The 15,278-nt window shown below is 43.5% G+C and overlaps 2 protein-coding genes across 3 annotated transcripts; both read right to left on the minus strand.

The window, feature by feature from the left end:
* Window positions 1-1,313: 1,313 nt before the first annotated feature.
* Window positions 1,314-2,989, minus strand: LOC123407414 (protein CHUP1, chloroplastic-like). Its single transcript, XM_045100549.1, has 2 exons — window positions 1,867-2,989; window positions 1,314-1,784 (listed from the first exon to the last, which is right to left on the minus strand). Exons 1-2 carry the CDS (start codon window positions 2,719-2,721, stop codon window positions 1,326-1,328), a joined length of 1,314 nt encoding a protein of 437 aa, XP_044956484.1. The 5' UTR covers window positions 2,722-2,989; the 3' UTR covers window positions 1,314-1,325.
* Window positions 2,990-4,123: 1,134 nt separating this feature from the next.
* On the minus strand, window positions 4,124-8,587 carry LOC123425254 (elongator complex protein 2). Of its 2 annotated transcripts, none has more exons than XM_045108942.1 (10): window positions 8,361-8,587; window positions 8,177-8,264; window positions 7,782-7,867; window positions 7,442-7,592; window positions 7,084-7,244; window positions 6,355-7,005; window positions 5,925-6,240; window positions 5,586-5,800; window positions 4,975-5,152; window positions 4,124-4,860 (listed from the first exon to the last, which is right to left on the minus strand). In XM_045108942.1, exons 1-10 carry the CDS (start codon window positions 8,523-8,525, stop codon window positions 4,364-4,366), a joined length of 2,508 nt encoding a protein of 835 aa, XP_044964877.1. In that variant the 5' UTR covers window positions 8,526-8,587; the 3' UTR covers window positions 4,124-4,363. The 2 variants fall into 2 exon arrangements, with proteins under 2 accessions (XP_044964877.1, XP_044964870.1); XM_045108935.1 differs by having other exon boundaries at window positions 7,439-7,592.
* Between the last annotated feature and the right edge of the window lie 6,691 nt (window positions 8,588-15,278).

Consider the following 15,278-nt stretch of genomic DNA (forward strand, 5'->3'; position numbering starts at 1 on the left):
AGATCATGGCAACCTTAGTATTTTGATCATGACAATTCTAGTATTTTGATCATGAAAAATATATTTTTATGAACCATGGTAAATTTTATTGCATGTATCATGGCAATTTTAAGTAAATCACCATGTTAATTTTAGTTTATGGTTCATGGTAAATTTCAGCCAGTGACCATGCATTTTTAAAATAACTCATGACATATTTCTTTTCTACTTATGAACCATGTTAAAATTATTTCATGGATCATGGCAAATTTTAATAATTCATCATGACAAGTTTAGTTTGTTAATTTCCTTTTCTATAACATATCAAGGTTTTTTTAAACGTAAAAGAAAAAGTAGTTAAAATATATCATGGCATGATAATTTGTGTGCAATAGACATGATAACTTTTAACGCAAAAAAATATTAAAATATATCAATATGAGATCTAGTTTTAAAGATCTCGTCGCGACGAATTTAATGGGTAAGATGGTTTTCCAATCGGATTTTTTATTTAAGAGATAAAACATTTTTTAAAAACTAAAAAACAAAAGAATCTTGTTGACATCATTAGTTTCGTCACTTGTGTATGCATGAGATGACGTGGCGCAATCTATGATCATTGAGTGTGTGCTATTGTTGCTTCTACCACACGACGGTCGTTATGGCGACCCAAAATTTATATGTTCAACTTGTACAATATAGCTAATTATAATATTGCAATTCAGCTGTTACAAATAGAAAAAGGGCCGCAAGACACCACCAATATTAATTTGTTTTTTGCTTTGAGTTTGCAACGTACTAAAATTGTTAACGACATTGATGTGTAGGTTTTCAACCTTATTTCGTTTGATACTTCCTCCGTTTCAAAATAAGTGTTTCAATCTTAGTATAACTTTATACTAAAACTAGTATAAAGTTGAGACACTTATTTTAAGACGGGGAATAGTTTTTTACATTGTATTTTTTTATCAAGTTGGCTTGGCCCCCCTTATACCCAAATCCTGCTTCACCCCTGCATTGCCCCCGAGACTTTCAAGCCATGAGATCCAAGTAATATTGAGACTTGCGTCGGGTCGGGCCAGCATGGCCCGGGTCTCGGGGGTGCTCATAGACTTTATTGTAACTTGGCGGTGGCTGAAAGACCTTTTTAATGAAATGAAATTAGATTTCCCTTGCCAAAACAAAAAAAAATGTAGTGTGTGTATGTGCGTTCATAGAGGTGTACCGTGTATGTGCGTGTATGCACCGTATGTATTATCTTTCAACAACGCGAATTTGACTCAGACATACATTATTCTCACGAGTGACCACAAGCAATTAATCAGCACCAATGAATTACTTCGGCCTCACTGCTCTTGCTTGCTTGGGCCCTTTCCCCTGGTCCACCCTCTAATCTTGCGGAGCAATCTTGGCCGTCCGATTCCTGCCCTGCTGCAGCCCGCCAACCCCATGCACGACTCCTCTCCCGCGCCGCCGCACGACGACGCGTTGGACGACGTCTTGCGGAGCTCCACCTCGTTGATCGGCGCCGCCGCCACCACCATCTTCTCCCCCTTCTTGGGCTGCCCCTCCGCCGTCGGGCTGGTGCCGTTGTCGTCGTCGCCTATCACCACCGTGCCCTTGGCGGTGCCGCCCTCGCCGTCGCCGACCAGGAGGTCGTGCTGCAGCCACGCCGTGATCCAGCCGAGGTAGATCAGCTCCTCCATGTCCGCCGCCCACCGGTCCCGGAGCACCTCCATCCCGTCCAGCAGGTCCTTGCTGCTCGACAGCTTCCGCATGCTCCTCTCCACGGCGACCTCCACGCTCTATGCCGTACGAAAATCTTTGATCAGACGGAAATAATGGAAGCAAATGTCGACGAAGCGAAGAAGAAAAATATATACGTACCTCACTGTCCGTTCCTTTCCCCTTCTGCAGCTGGGAAACCAGCTCCTTCATCTCCGCCATGAGCTGCTCAAAGCCTTGGCACCTCGTCGCCATCTCTGCCTCCCGGGCATCCAGAGCCAGGATCCTCCCATCAATGGCGTCGAACTCCTGCTTGCTCTTCTTGGCGACTTTCCTGAACTTGCTCTGCAGCGCGTCGAGGCTCGCCCGCATCACGGCGAACTCCTCGGCGGCCGCCCGGATCTCGGTGGCGGCCGCCTCGAGCCGCTGGTTCTGGGACTCCAGCACCTCCAGCTTCATCCCCAGGCACATGATCTGCATCTTCTGGTACGTCGACTCCTGCTCCTTCATGTCACAGTAGCCCTGAAACCGAGACTCGATGCCGGCGGCTCGCTCCTCGAGGGCCGACACCACGCGCTTCAGGCTCTCGACCTCCTCGGTGCCGGCGGGGGACGTTCCCTGAGCGTCCTGGAACCTCTGGTTGTTGACTGAAACTTCCGATGAGCTCTCGGTGTCCTGCGCCACCTTGATTTCCTCGGTAAGAGAAGCCTGCCTCGCGTGTCCACCGCCAACGAGCCTGCCGGTGCTGTAGGGGGTCTCTGCTTGCACCAGCTTCCGCGACGCCGCCGGAGTCGGGGACTCCATTTCTCCTCCTGCCTCTTCTTCCTGAATCAATCTCAAACCGTCTGACGATGATTGATCCAATTGGATTGAGTTATCAGACGAGTCTAAGCCACTGTGCCTGATTGCTCTATCTGCTATGAGGCCGCAGATAAAAGAACCTGCCAGGGGGAAAGCCAGGGGAATTATTATCTTGAGAAGGAGATTCTTGATATCCTCTGCTTGCTTGCTTCCCATTTAGAAGGTTTCGTCATTCCTGCAGACAAAGCTCTTTAGTAGTAATATATCTGGCCGGTCCCCCACCCGGTAAGTCCTGACTTGCTTTGCCTTGAGGGCTAAACTATGCCAAGTTTCTTCAGGTCTGTAACCCAAGAACGGCTGCTTGGGTGACATCGAGTTTCAAGACACGGAAATTTTTGCTTCTTCCGTGTGATTTGACGGCACTAAACACATTAACTGTTGAAGTTGGTCACCGATTGGGATTCATCATATCTTTGCCTTGCAAGGCAAGGTTAGTATCAGTATCGTCTTGTTTCTTGCTTGAGAGACGAGACGAAAGCACAACCTTAGCATGCACCGGATGCAAAATCTTCCCAGTTTGTTTGGAGTGTACAAGATCGTCACCTATGGGCACCGGGAAACCTTTCCTGGTATATGTTGGTTGCTAGCTACCAGCATACGTGTAGCAAGCAGCCTTCACTAATTGTGCCACGGGTGAAGTCTGTGATGTCCAGATTGCTGTGAGGTGGCTGTTTGCGTATGCCCTCTTTCACAAGTATTCTACTATATGTGTTCTATGTTGAAGCTTATTGTGCACTCAAGCTATGTAATGTTATGTGCAGTAAAGCATGGGAGGATGTACACACACACACACACAAAAGTTTTATTAGATCGGGAGGCAATTTCAGACACTGATACAAACTTTCAGTGAAGCTGACAGGAGCAAAGCTGCAAAGGAGCATAAACTTCCATGCATGCTTTACAGTGTCAAAACAGGTCTTACATTTTTTAGACGGGGAGTACTAGTGAAGCAAAACTATTCTTTTGTGTTAGACGCTGTCAGCAGTCCAAAGCTTCATAACTCTGGTACTAATTTTTTGTTGATTCCATCAATACAATTGCCCGATTAAGAATACTGTCAGCAGTCCAAAGCTTCATAACTCTGATACTAATTTTTTGTTGATTCCATAAATACAATTCCAGGGAGTATATATACAATTGCTATATTTTCCAGTGTCGTACCTTCGTCCGATTACTTCCTGCATTGCTGCTGGAGCCTGGAATGGTTGCGTGTAGCTGTCTAAATATAGTTGGACAAGTACATGGTGGATCTCATATATGGAAAATATAGTGAACTTTATAAAGTTGTTGCAGACATGGACAATACAGGGAGCAAAAATTATGCAACAATGTACCAGTGCTAGAGTTCTTTAAAAAAACGCAAGGCAATAAGAATACTGTTGTCCAGTTAACTATGGAAAAGAAGAATATTATTGTCCATTTAATTACGAAAACCAGGCAAAAACCGATACAGCAAAAGGCCAACCCCACTCTAAACCACTAAACAGGTGAAGATCACAATCACCGCCGACACTGTGTCGAACGCCGCAACAAATGTCAACCACACAAACACATGGAATTGAAAAGGCCAACGCACTGCATTCCACGGTCAACTAAAGTTTACATATGAACAGCTCAGCATATGCTTTGCAATATAACAATATTATCTCACAGACAGAACCACGTCAAGGAATATGCCAAGGGCACCAAGAACAGCCAGGATTTTAGTCCACTAGAGCTAGACGTATACACCTATGTCCTGCCGAGAAAATAGATGCGGGTGCTCAAAATTTCGGAGTCGCAGTGTTGCATAAATACCTCAACTATCACGGACTGCAAACACCCTGACGCAGTGATCAGCTCCACAAGAAGCCAGCTCAACTGCTGCTTTCTCAACAGCTGAGTCGGGTTTCTGCCACAGCAGACGGTGCACGGTTGACACGTGACACAACAGAGGATCAAACCGGAGCATGCATGCAACGTTGAGGGGAGACCGATCCGAGCTACTGTCTGAAGCAGCTCTCCCCCCTGAAACACTCCAGAGCTCGATCAGTCCATTGTCCATGCCAACGGCAATAATGCCGGCATTACGAGCTCGGTCACGGCCCGTCCAGGCCAATGCTGTGACACTCTCACGGAATTGAGGCAATGTTGCGAGCAGCTTGACTGAAGATGTGTCTTGAACACACCAAATCTTGACAGTCTTGTCCCTTGAACCAGTTGCAAATTCGTATCCAAACGGGTTCCACGAGCATGCCCATATGATTCTTTTGTGTGCTTCATGCTTTGTAACCAGGTGATGCTGCGCTCCTTCCTCTAAGAGTTACATAAGTGGGATGACACCAAGAATGGCAGAACATAAGTACTTGATCCAGTACAAAAAAGAAGGCAACAAATTATATATGAAACTAAAAGATACAAATCCCTCACCAGTTTTCTTAATCGAAAAGACAGACAAGTGACGATCCCTTGATACGCTCAGAAGAAAAGCATTATCAGAAGAAAATTCCATTTGTGTGACTGTCAGATTGTGAGACTGCAAGCGACCAACAGCTTTCCATGTTCCAACCTCCCAGAGCCAGATCTCAGCAACTGGTGCTGATTGAGCCTGCAAGAGAATCAAATATCATCCAGAACTCCCTAGTAAAATATAGACATTCTCCATCAACTACTACAAGTAGTCATATGGAGACAAATAGTACTGTAATATGCATTCTGGCCATATGAGGATGCACAGATACAACACTATTTTCCTGCGGCAGTGGCAAAACATTTAAGTGGCTCCCAGAAATAAATAAATAAATAAAGCCCCAGCAATACTATGTATCCATTCAAGTTTCAATGAAAATGAAAAACAAGCATCTGTTTGCAGATTCACATTTGAGCAGTTAGCGTACATGCTCTAAACAAGAATAATCAAGTAACATCACTGTGGCCAGGTGAGGTAAATGATCATTGTGATGATGATGTCTGGCTGAACACAGCTGATACTGGATATCGTACAAAAATTGCGGTCACAACAAGAAAGCATGCAGTAATACCTTGCACGACGATGCAACAAGCTTCCCTGCATGATCACAGCAGATGGAAAAGAGTTCATTTCCATGCCCATAAAGTTTGTGAGATTCAGGCCATAAGGTATTCCATGCCAGCTGGTCCTCGACAGGAGGCTCAGTAAACACAGTTGGCACTGCATCAGGAATCGTCTCCATGGAATCTGGACCATCATTAGAAGCGCTGCTTGGGGATTCCTTTCCTGCATAAAACCATCAATCAAAAAGTATCAGTCAAATGAAAAAGAATTACTGAAAAAATAAAGTGGGTACTACTAGAATTTGTTATGAAAAGCTAACAAGACACTCCATATGAGGGATTTTTACCATGTGTATATATAGGTTTCTGTGAAAGCCCAAGAGCAGACATATTTGCTCCAAGGACTTGCACATCGTCAAAATCCTCATTGTCAGGTTTCAACAAAGTTGCTTCCTGTAGGGTCTTCAGGAATGATAAAGTAGCTTCAAAGACTCTACAGACCTTTTCATCAGCACCACAAACAAACCGGTGGTTTCCTGCACCCTGAATGAATGTCACGCAGTTAATGTCATGCCCATGGATTTGGGGGCGAGCAATTTCGCGCCAACAAATCACATCTCCTGGGTTAACATGACTTCTCCAAGGAGCAAATATGCGTGCTGTCTGCATAATAAACATCGATGCAAAACAGGATTAGCAAGTAGTACACAAAAAATATAATCACACAAAGATAAATGTTCTGTAATACTGCACATAAGCTGAAGTAAAAGAACCTACCTGGTCATGGCTAACTGTTAGCAAATATTCGCCGGATCTTGACCATGTTAAGTCAGATACAGGTGCAAAATGACCAGATGGGACAATCTGGGGCTTCCAATTTTCAGAATCCAGTCCAACATCTCTCCACATATGGAAAAATCCACCATAGCCATGTGCAAGAATAGATTTACCATCAGGTTCCCAATGACCACCATAAAATCCAAGTGCCGAGTGACTTAATTCACCAACTGTCACTGAATTTATCCAAAGGCCGGTATTTTTTTCTGGCCTCCATATCATCATCATCTTGTCCATAGATGCAGATAATATGCTCATTGGCTGATGAGCTTCACCGCCAAGTAGCAGTGTAGGAGGCTGCCACTCTACTGAATATACCCAATCTTCATGCCCAACAAGAAGAGACTCCAATGAAACTTGGTAACTTGTATTACCGGCCACAAATAGAGGACCCTCAATGTAGGAGGCCATCCCAATATTATCCTTCCTTTGTTGCACATCTGAAGTCATCTTCCATATACGAATGGTTTTGTCCTGAGACGAGCTAACGAGAAAAAGGCTGTGTTTCTCACTGCTCGTCATCACAGGTAAAGAAAAGTCTAAACTTCTAATCCAGTCAGAATGGCCCTTAAGTTCACAGGCTTTAATGAACTGTGCGTCATAAAATGCTGGTCAGTACAAGAAACGCGAGCAGGTATAGCAATGGAAGTAATAAGCAATCTTACAAACCTTGCCTGACTGATCCCCACAATATATATGGACCTTATGATCTAATCCTCCCATTGCTAAAATTAGGCAGCCTTCCCGTTCCGGCAACACCGCTAATGAAAGTGAAACCATTGGTTTTAAACCAACAGAAAGAGAATGCAAACAAGATAATTTGCAGCAGCCTGCAGAAGTGAAACCAAATAACATAAATGGGATGACAGAACATTTACAGCGCTTCAAGATCATGCAGGTTAACAGAACTGGACTATAAATTTTGCTTTAGAGACAAGCTAAAGATCGATCAGACTATTCAAGCTTTAACCAATAAGATTAGGATCCGTGTACAAAGTATCAAAATGCTAGTAGATCATCTTACCACCTGCAGTCGGCTCAACCACCATTTCCCAAATAACCACCATACCATCTGAGGACGTGGAAGCAAAAATTGAAACCTTATCCGACACCATCCTTCCAGCAAGACAAGTCACACCTTTCTTATGCATGGCTGGTAGTTGCAGAACATGAGACCACTGCAAAGCAGACGTAAACAGCAAAATCAATCAACTTGGGTCAACTTAATCAAGATAAACAGATAAACATATTCCAAGCAAGCACATGAGAAGAAGAAGAAATCTGACGCCACGAAATTTCAGCGAAGGCTTCAAACAGAATTCAAACGTCAACAAACAGATATATGGTGAAACGGAAGAAATTCTCACCTTGCCTATTCCAGAACCAATCTTCCATGCCATAATAGCACCATCAGAACTTCCGGACAATAGATAGTGTGTCTCCCTGCTTCGAACTGCAAAGGGGCAAATGAAACAAACCACCAGCCAACGGTTCAGTACTCGTTACAGGATCAGTCCAGAACACCTTTTGCTTGATCTACCTCCTCTCAAGTCCCACCAATTATTCATTGAGACAAATTCCAGGTTGATACTCTAATTTTCACCTCAAAATGCAGCTCAGCGCATAAGCAACGGCACAAGACATGGTATTGTTCCAGACGGGTTATTACTCTAGCTAATCATTTCAGTTCAGATGCAAACAGAAAGAGGATTAACTATTAAGAGAGACGTAGAACAGGTTTAAAATGGAGGCAGCAGCAGACCTTGGAGAACATCCTTCTTGGTTGGCAGCCACAGCGTGCAGTTCACCGCCGCCTTGTGCCCCGGCAGCGTCGTCACGATCTCCCCTCTCTGTTCCAGCACAGACAAGAAGAGTCCAATCGGATCAAACAAATGAAAGATCAGAATACCTGAAAAGAGAGGAGTGGGAGGGCCAGATCGACGGACCGAAGGGGAGAAAAGGGCGACGGCGTTCTGGGCGCCGAAGGCGACGAGACCACAGGCGCCCCACGAGACGTTGTTCACAACACGGTTGCATCCGGCGCCGATGAAGACCCTCTCCGCCTCCACTCCCCCGCGAGCTCCGGCTAGCTCCCCGGCCGCCGGCGGCATCGCGACGGCAAGCAGGCTCTAGCTAGGGTTCAGGTTCTTTTTTTCTTTCAGGCGCAAGGGTTCAGGGTTTCGTTTACTGCCGGGGCGGACTGGCTCAGCCACGCCAAGGCTTAACAGGCCGATCGTGTGGTAAAACCCGCCCATGACACGATTTTTGAGAGGGAAGAAAACCAGTTTAGCCCATCTGCTCATAACTCTTGGATAACGCGTACCGGAAGCAACTAGTTCACACGAGCGCTTCTTCGATAGCTTCTAAATAATCACTTTCACGTGCTATTACCTGACGCGTTCTTAACCGTCATCATGTATCGCGTTTTGAATCAGAATTTTATTATTTTATTTTATCGCACGTGTTCTCGGTTTTTTTAATAATTTTTCGAGTTTTTTTCAGTATTTTGAATTTTCACCGATCTATCTTAGCTTTTGGATGAAAAATAAAATTCTTTTTTATGGGAGACACGATTTTTGCTTTTACGGAAGGCATGCTCATTCTTTTGTTTTCTGTTTTTTTACGAGAGGCACAATTTTGTTTTCGTGAAAGGCACGGCCTTTTGGAAACGAAAAAACGCATTTTATGTTTATTTTTTTCGTAAGAGGCATGGTTTTATTTTCGTAAGAGACACGGCCATGTCTCTCAAAAACGAAAAAAAAATTGTTTGTTTTTTTGCGAGAGTCACGGTTTTGCTTCCACGAGAGACATATTTTTACCTTCACAAGCGTGTCTCTCGGAAACGGAAAAAACATGTTTTCTAGTTTTTTCTATCGTAAGAGGCGTGGTTTTTTACATGATTTTTTTGCCAAAACCTATCAACATGGGATCTAGTTTTCACAATCTCGACGGTAAAAATGACTCAAAATTTGGTCGCATGGTTTAAGAGATAAAACTTTTTGAAAATACGGATCTACGAAAAAACATATTGCGATAAGTGGCACACATGCAGTGCGTCGCTTGTCGCAACGTGAGAAGGTGAGAGTGATCTTTGAAAGGAGTATTCTTCAGTTAATGATTCGATAGAGACCACTGCTCGAAAGTCCTCACCTCACCACGAGTCTTCTCAACAAAAAATGATCAAAAGCTCACTATTTTTTTTTGCAAACTTTGATAGATATTTTCAATGCTCGCAAAGTTTTATCATATGGAATAACATCCATGAGAGTCATGGCATAAAAAGCATTCAAAAATGGGCTCACGACTTTCACAAATGTCATTTTATCATGAAACTTTGCAAACACTGAAAACGGCCACAAATAAATCATTTTTTGGACTTTAATGTTCACTCTAAATTCATTTGAGTTTGAGCTAAGAAGCATAATGTCCTCATTCGACTCTCTATTTGGAGGCTAACGGATATTTTGCAGCATATTTCATCCAAAAACGGGTTTGTCCTAAAGACATTTCCCCTGTAGCTCCTCTATCTCCCTATGATATCGCGTGCCTTTCTTCGTAGTAGTGTCGCCTCCGGCTACCGTGGACCTCTTCAAAGAACCCATGGGTTCTATCCTTACTCTCATGTCCTATTTTGCTGGTGTCCGACGAGATCCCATGCCTCCTGCTCTCGATCCATCGTTAGTGGGGCGGCTTGTGAGTCTCGAGATCCCGCGTCAGTAGGATGACATCCTCCTCCATGTCGTCCCCATACACACCCACTCCCACATCAGTGGGAAGACCCCGACGACGCTGGCTCCCTCGGTCGTTGGGGACATGGAGGTAGTCAGAGGACCTCGATGATACAAGTGTCTAAATAATATTCAGATTCCTATGTGGATTCAGATAATATTCAGATTCCTATGTGGATTCAGATAATATTCAGATTCCTATGTGGATTCTGGATTTGATGAAGAGCATTGAAGGAACTAACTTAAGGAACTAAGACTATTCATAGTGGGAGTAACATAGATAGTAATATAGATTCCACCTAAATGAAAAACATGATGTGACAGCTAATTAATAAGAAGCGAGAGAAATTGGGTAACATAACTAGTTACTCATACTATGAGTAACATCACACATACCAAGACAAGATGAGTCTATGAGATAATAAATGAAAGGCTCAATGTTACCACCTCTATATGTTACTACCTGTTGGGGAACGTCGCATGGCAAACAAAATTTTTCCTATGCGCACATAAGATCTATCCATGGTGATGACCATCTACGAGAGGGGAGAGTGTATCTACATACCCTTGTAGATCGTTAAGCGGAAGCGTATATAACGCGGTTGATGGAGTGGAACATCTTCGCGATCCAAATCGCAGCCCGTCCCGTGATGTCATCACGATTCGTCCTGCGATCCCATCACGACCCATCCCAGTCTAGTGCTGAACGGACGACGCCTTCGCGTTCAGCACACATACAGCTCGGTGACGATAACCGCCTTCTTGATTCAGCAAGAGGGGCAGGGAGGTAGATGAGTTCTCTGGCACGACGGCGTGGTGGTGGTGGTGGTGGCGCAACTATTCTGGCACGACTTCGCCTAAGCACCGCCGAACTAGACTAGAGGAGAAAACGATCTAGATGAAGTAGAGGGAGCACATGGCAATTAGGGTTAGGGCTGCCTTTAATTACTCTAGTATATATAGGAGGGAGGGAGGGGAGGAGGCAGCCACGAACTCTCAAGGTTTGGCCGAAATTGGAGGTGGAGGAGTCCTACTCCAATCCTACTAGGAGTAGGATTCATCCTCTCCACTTGGAAGCCCTTTCCTCCTCTTCCACTTTTGAGTTTTTTCCTTCTCAAACCTCATGGGCCTTAGTGGGGGCTTAGGCTAGTGGGCTGGTTTGTCACAGCCCATGAGCCCCCCCCCCCCCCCCCCCGGGGCATGACACCCCTCCCGATGGTCCCCGGTACCCTCCCGGCACTCCCGGTACACTACCGAAGTACCTGAAACTTTTCCGGTGACCAAAAGAGGACTTCCTATATATAAATCTTTACCTCCGGACCATTCCGGAGCTCCTCATGACGTCCGAGATCTCATCCGGGACTCCAAACAACTTTTGGTTACCAACACACATAACTCAATAATACCGAAACATCACTGGACCTTAAGTGTGCAGACCCTGCGGGTTCGAGAACTATGTAGACATGACCTGAGACATTCTCCGGTCAATAACCAATAGCGGGACCTGGATGCCCATATTGGCTCCTACATATTCTATGAAGATCTTTATCAGTTGAACCTCCATGTCAAGGATTCAATTAATCCCATATGGTGTTCCCTTTGTCCTTCGGTATGGTACTTGCCCGAGATTCGATCGTCGGTATCTCCATACCTACTTCAACCTCGTTACCAGCAAGTCTCTTTACTCGTTCCGTAATAGAAGATCCCGTGACCAACTTCTTAGTCACATTGTTTGGAAGGCTTATTGTGATGTTGTATTACCGAGTGGGCCCCGAAATACCTCTCCGTCACACGGAGTGACAAACCCCAATCTCGATTCATGCCAACCCAACAGACACCTTCGAAGATACCTGTAGAGCACCTTTATGGTCACCTAGTTATGTTGCGACATTTGATACACACAAGGTATTCCTACGATGTCCGGGAGTTGCATGATCTCATGGTCATAGGAACAGATATATTGACATGCAGAAAACAGAAACAATAAACTCACACGATCATATGCTACGTTTATAGTTTGGGTCTTGTCCATCACATCATTCTCCTAATGATGTGATCCCGTTATCAAGTGACAACACTTGTCTATGGCCAGGAAACCTTGACCATCTTTGATCAACAAGCTAGTCAACTAGAGGCTTACTAGGAACAGTGTGTTGTGTATGTATCCACACGTGTATCTGAGTTCCATTCAATACAACTCTAGCATGGATAATAAACGATTATATGAACAAGGAAATATAATAATAATCAATTTATTATTGCCTCTAGGGCATATTTGCAACAGTCTCCCACTTGCACTAGAGTCAATAATCTAGTTCACATCACTATGTGATTGCAATGAATCTAACACCCATACAGTTCTAGGGTTTGATCATGTACTACTTGTGAGAGAGGTTTTAGTCAACGGGTCTGAACTTTTCAGATCCGAGTGTGCTTCACAAATCTCTATGTCATCCTGTAGGTTCTGCTACCATGCGCCATTTGGAACAATTCCAAACGACTCCTCTACTATATGAATCTGGTTTACTACTCGCAGTTATCCGGATTAGTGTCACAGCTTGCATCAACGTAACCCTTTACGATGAACTCTTTTATCACCTCCATAATCGAGAAAAATTCCTTAGTCCACTAGTTACTAAGGATAACTTTGACCGTTGTCCAATGATCCATCTCTGGATCACTCTTGTACCCTTGACTGACTCATGGCAATGCACACATCAGGTGCGGTACACAACATGACATACTTTAGAGCCTACGGCTAATGCATAGGGGACGGCCTTCGTCCTTTCCCTTTCTTCTACCATGGTCGAGCTTTGAGTCTTACTCAATATTCATACCTTACAACACAGTCCAAGAACTCCTTCTTTGTCAACCTATTTTGAACTCCTTAAAAAACTTGTCAAGGCATGCATTTCATTGAAAGTTTTTATCAAGCGTTTTGATCTATCTCCATAGATCTTGATGCTCAACGTTTCAAGTAGGCTTAATTTAGGTTTTTTCTTGAAAAATTCCTTTCAAATAACCCTTTACGCTTTTCCAGAATTCCTACATTATTTCCAATCAATAATATGTCAACTACATATATTTATGTGAAATTCCATAATGCTCCCACTCACTTACTTGGAAATACAAGTTTCTCGTAAACTTTGTATAAACCCAAAAGCTTTGATCATCTCATCAAAGCATATATTCCAACTCCGAGATGCCTGCTCTAGTCCATAGAAGGGTCGCTAGAGCTTGCATACTTGTTAACATCCTTAGAATCGGCAAAACCTTCTGGTTGTATCACATACAACCTTTCCTCAAAGAAACCGTCAAGGAAACAATGTTTTGACATCCATCTGCAAGATTTCATAATTGAAAAATGCAGGAATTGCTAACATAATTCCAACAGACATGTAGCATCGCTACGAGTGAGAAAGTCTCATCGTAGTCAACTCATTGAACTTGTCGGAAACCTCTTTGCAATAAGTCAAGCTTTCTTAAATGGTAACATTCACCATCATAGTGTGTCTTCCTTTTAAAGATCCATCTGTACTCAATAGTCATATGACCATAAAGTAGTTCTTCCAAAGTCCACACTTTGTTTTCATACATGGATCCTCTCCCGGATTGCATCGCCTCGTGCCATTTGTCGGAATTCGGGCCCACCATCGCTTCTCCATAGCCCGTAGGTTCATTGTTGTCCACCAACATGACCTCCAAGATAGGATTACCTACCACTCTGGAGCAGTGTGTATCCTTGTCGACCTACGAGGTTTGGTAGTGACTTGATCTGAAGCTTCATGATCATCATCATTGGCTTCCACTTCAAGTGGTGTAGAGGCCACGGGAACAGCTTCCTGCACCCTTCCACTCTCTGGTTGATGTGTTGGTTCAGTAACCTCATCAAGTTCCACCATCCTCCCACTCAATTCTTTCGAGAGAAACTATTTCTCAAGAAAGGACCCGTTTCCTAAAACAAACACTTTGCTTTTGGATCTGATATAGGAGGTATACCCAACTGTTTTGGGTGTCCTATGAATATGCATTTATCCGATTTGGGTTCGAGCTTATCAGGCTGAAACTTTTTCACATAAGAATCGCAGCCCCAAACTTTAAGAAATGATAGCTTAGGTTTCTCCAAACCATAGTTCATACAGTGTCATGTCAATGGAATTACGTGGTGCCCTATTTAAAGTGAATGCGTTTGTCTTTAATGCCTAACCCAAAGACGATAGTGGTAATTCGATAAGAGACATCATAGTATGCATCATATCCAATAGGGCGCGGCTATGAAGTTCGGACACACCATCACACTATGTGTTCCAGGTGGCATGTGTTGCGAAACAATTTGCACATTGTCTTAAATGTTTACCAAACTCACAACTCAGATATATATCTACCTCCACGATCACATCGTAGACATATTATCCTCTTGTAACAATGATCTTCACTCTGAAATTTCTTGAACTTTTCAATATTTCAAACTTGTGATTCATCAAGCAAATACTCTGTATCTACTCAAATCATCAGTGAAGTAAGAACATAACAATATCCACTGCGTGCCTCCACACTCATTGGACTGCATACATCAAAATGTATTTTTACCAATAAGTCACTTTCTCGTTCCATCTCACTAAAAACGAGGCCTTGGTTCCATCTTGCCCACTTGGCCTCGTTTGCATGTCTCAAGTGATTCAAAATCAAGTGAGTCTAAACAATCCATTTGCATGGAGTTTCTTCATGCATTTATACCAATAGGCATGGTTCGCATGTCTCAAACGATTCAAAAATGAGTGACTCCAAAGATCCATCAGCATGGAACTTCTTCATGCGGTTTTTATACCAATATGACTCAAGCGGCAGTGCCACAAGTAGGTGGTACTATCATTACTACTTTGTATCTTTTGGCATCAATATTATGAACATGTGTATCACTACGATCGAGATTCAATAAACCATTTATTTTAGGTGCATGACCATTGGAGGTATTATTCAAGTAAAGAGAGTAACCATTATTCTCTTTAAATGAATAACCATATTGCAATAAACACAATCTTATTATGTATATGCTCAACGCAAACACAAAATAACAATTATTTAGGTTCAACACTAATCCCGATGGTAGAGGGAGCGTGCGATATTTGATCATAT

This window comes from Hordeum vulgare, chromosome 1H (assembly GCF_904849725.1).
Source record: "Hordeum vulgare subsp. vulgare chromosome 1H, MorexV3_pseudomolecules_assembly, whole genome shotgun sequence".
NCBI lineage: Eukaryota > Viridiplantae > Streptophyta > Magnoliopsida > Poales > Poaceae > Hordeum > Hordeum vulgare.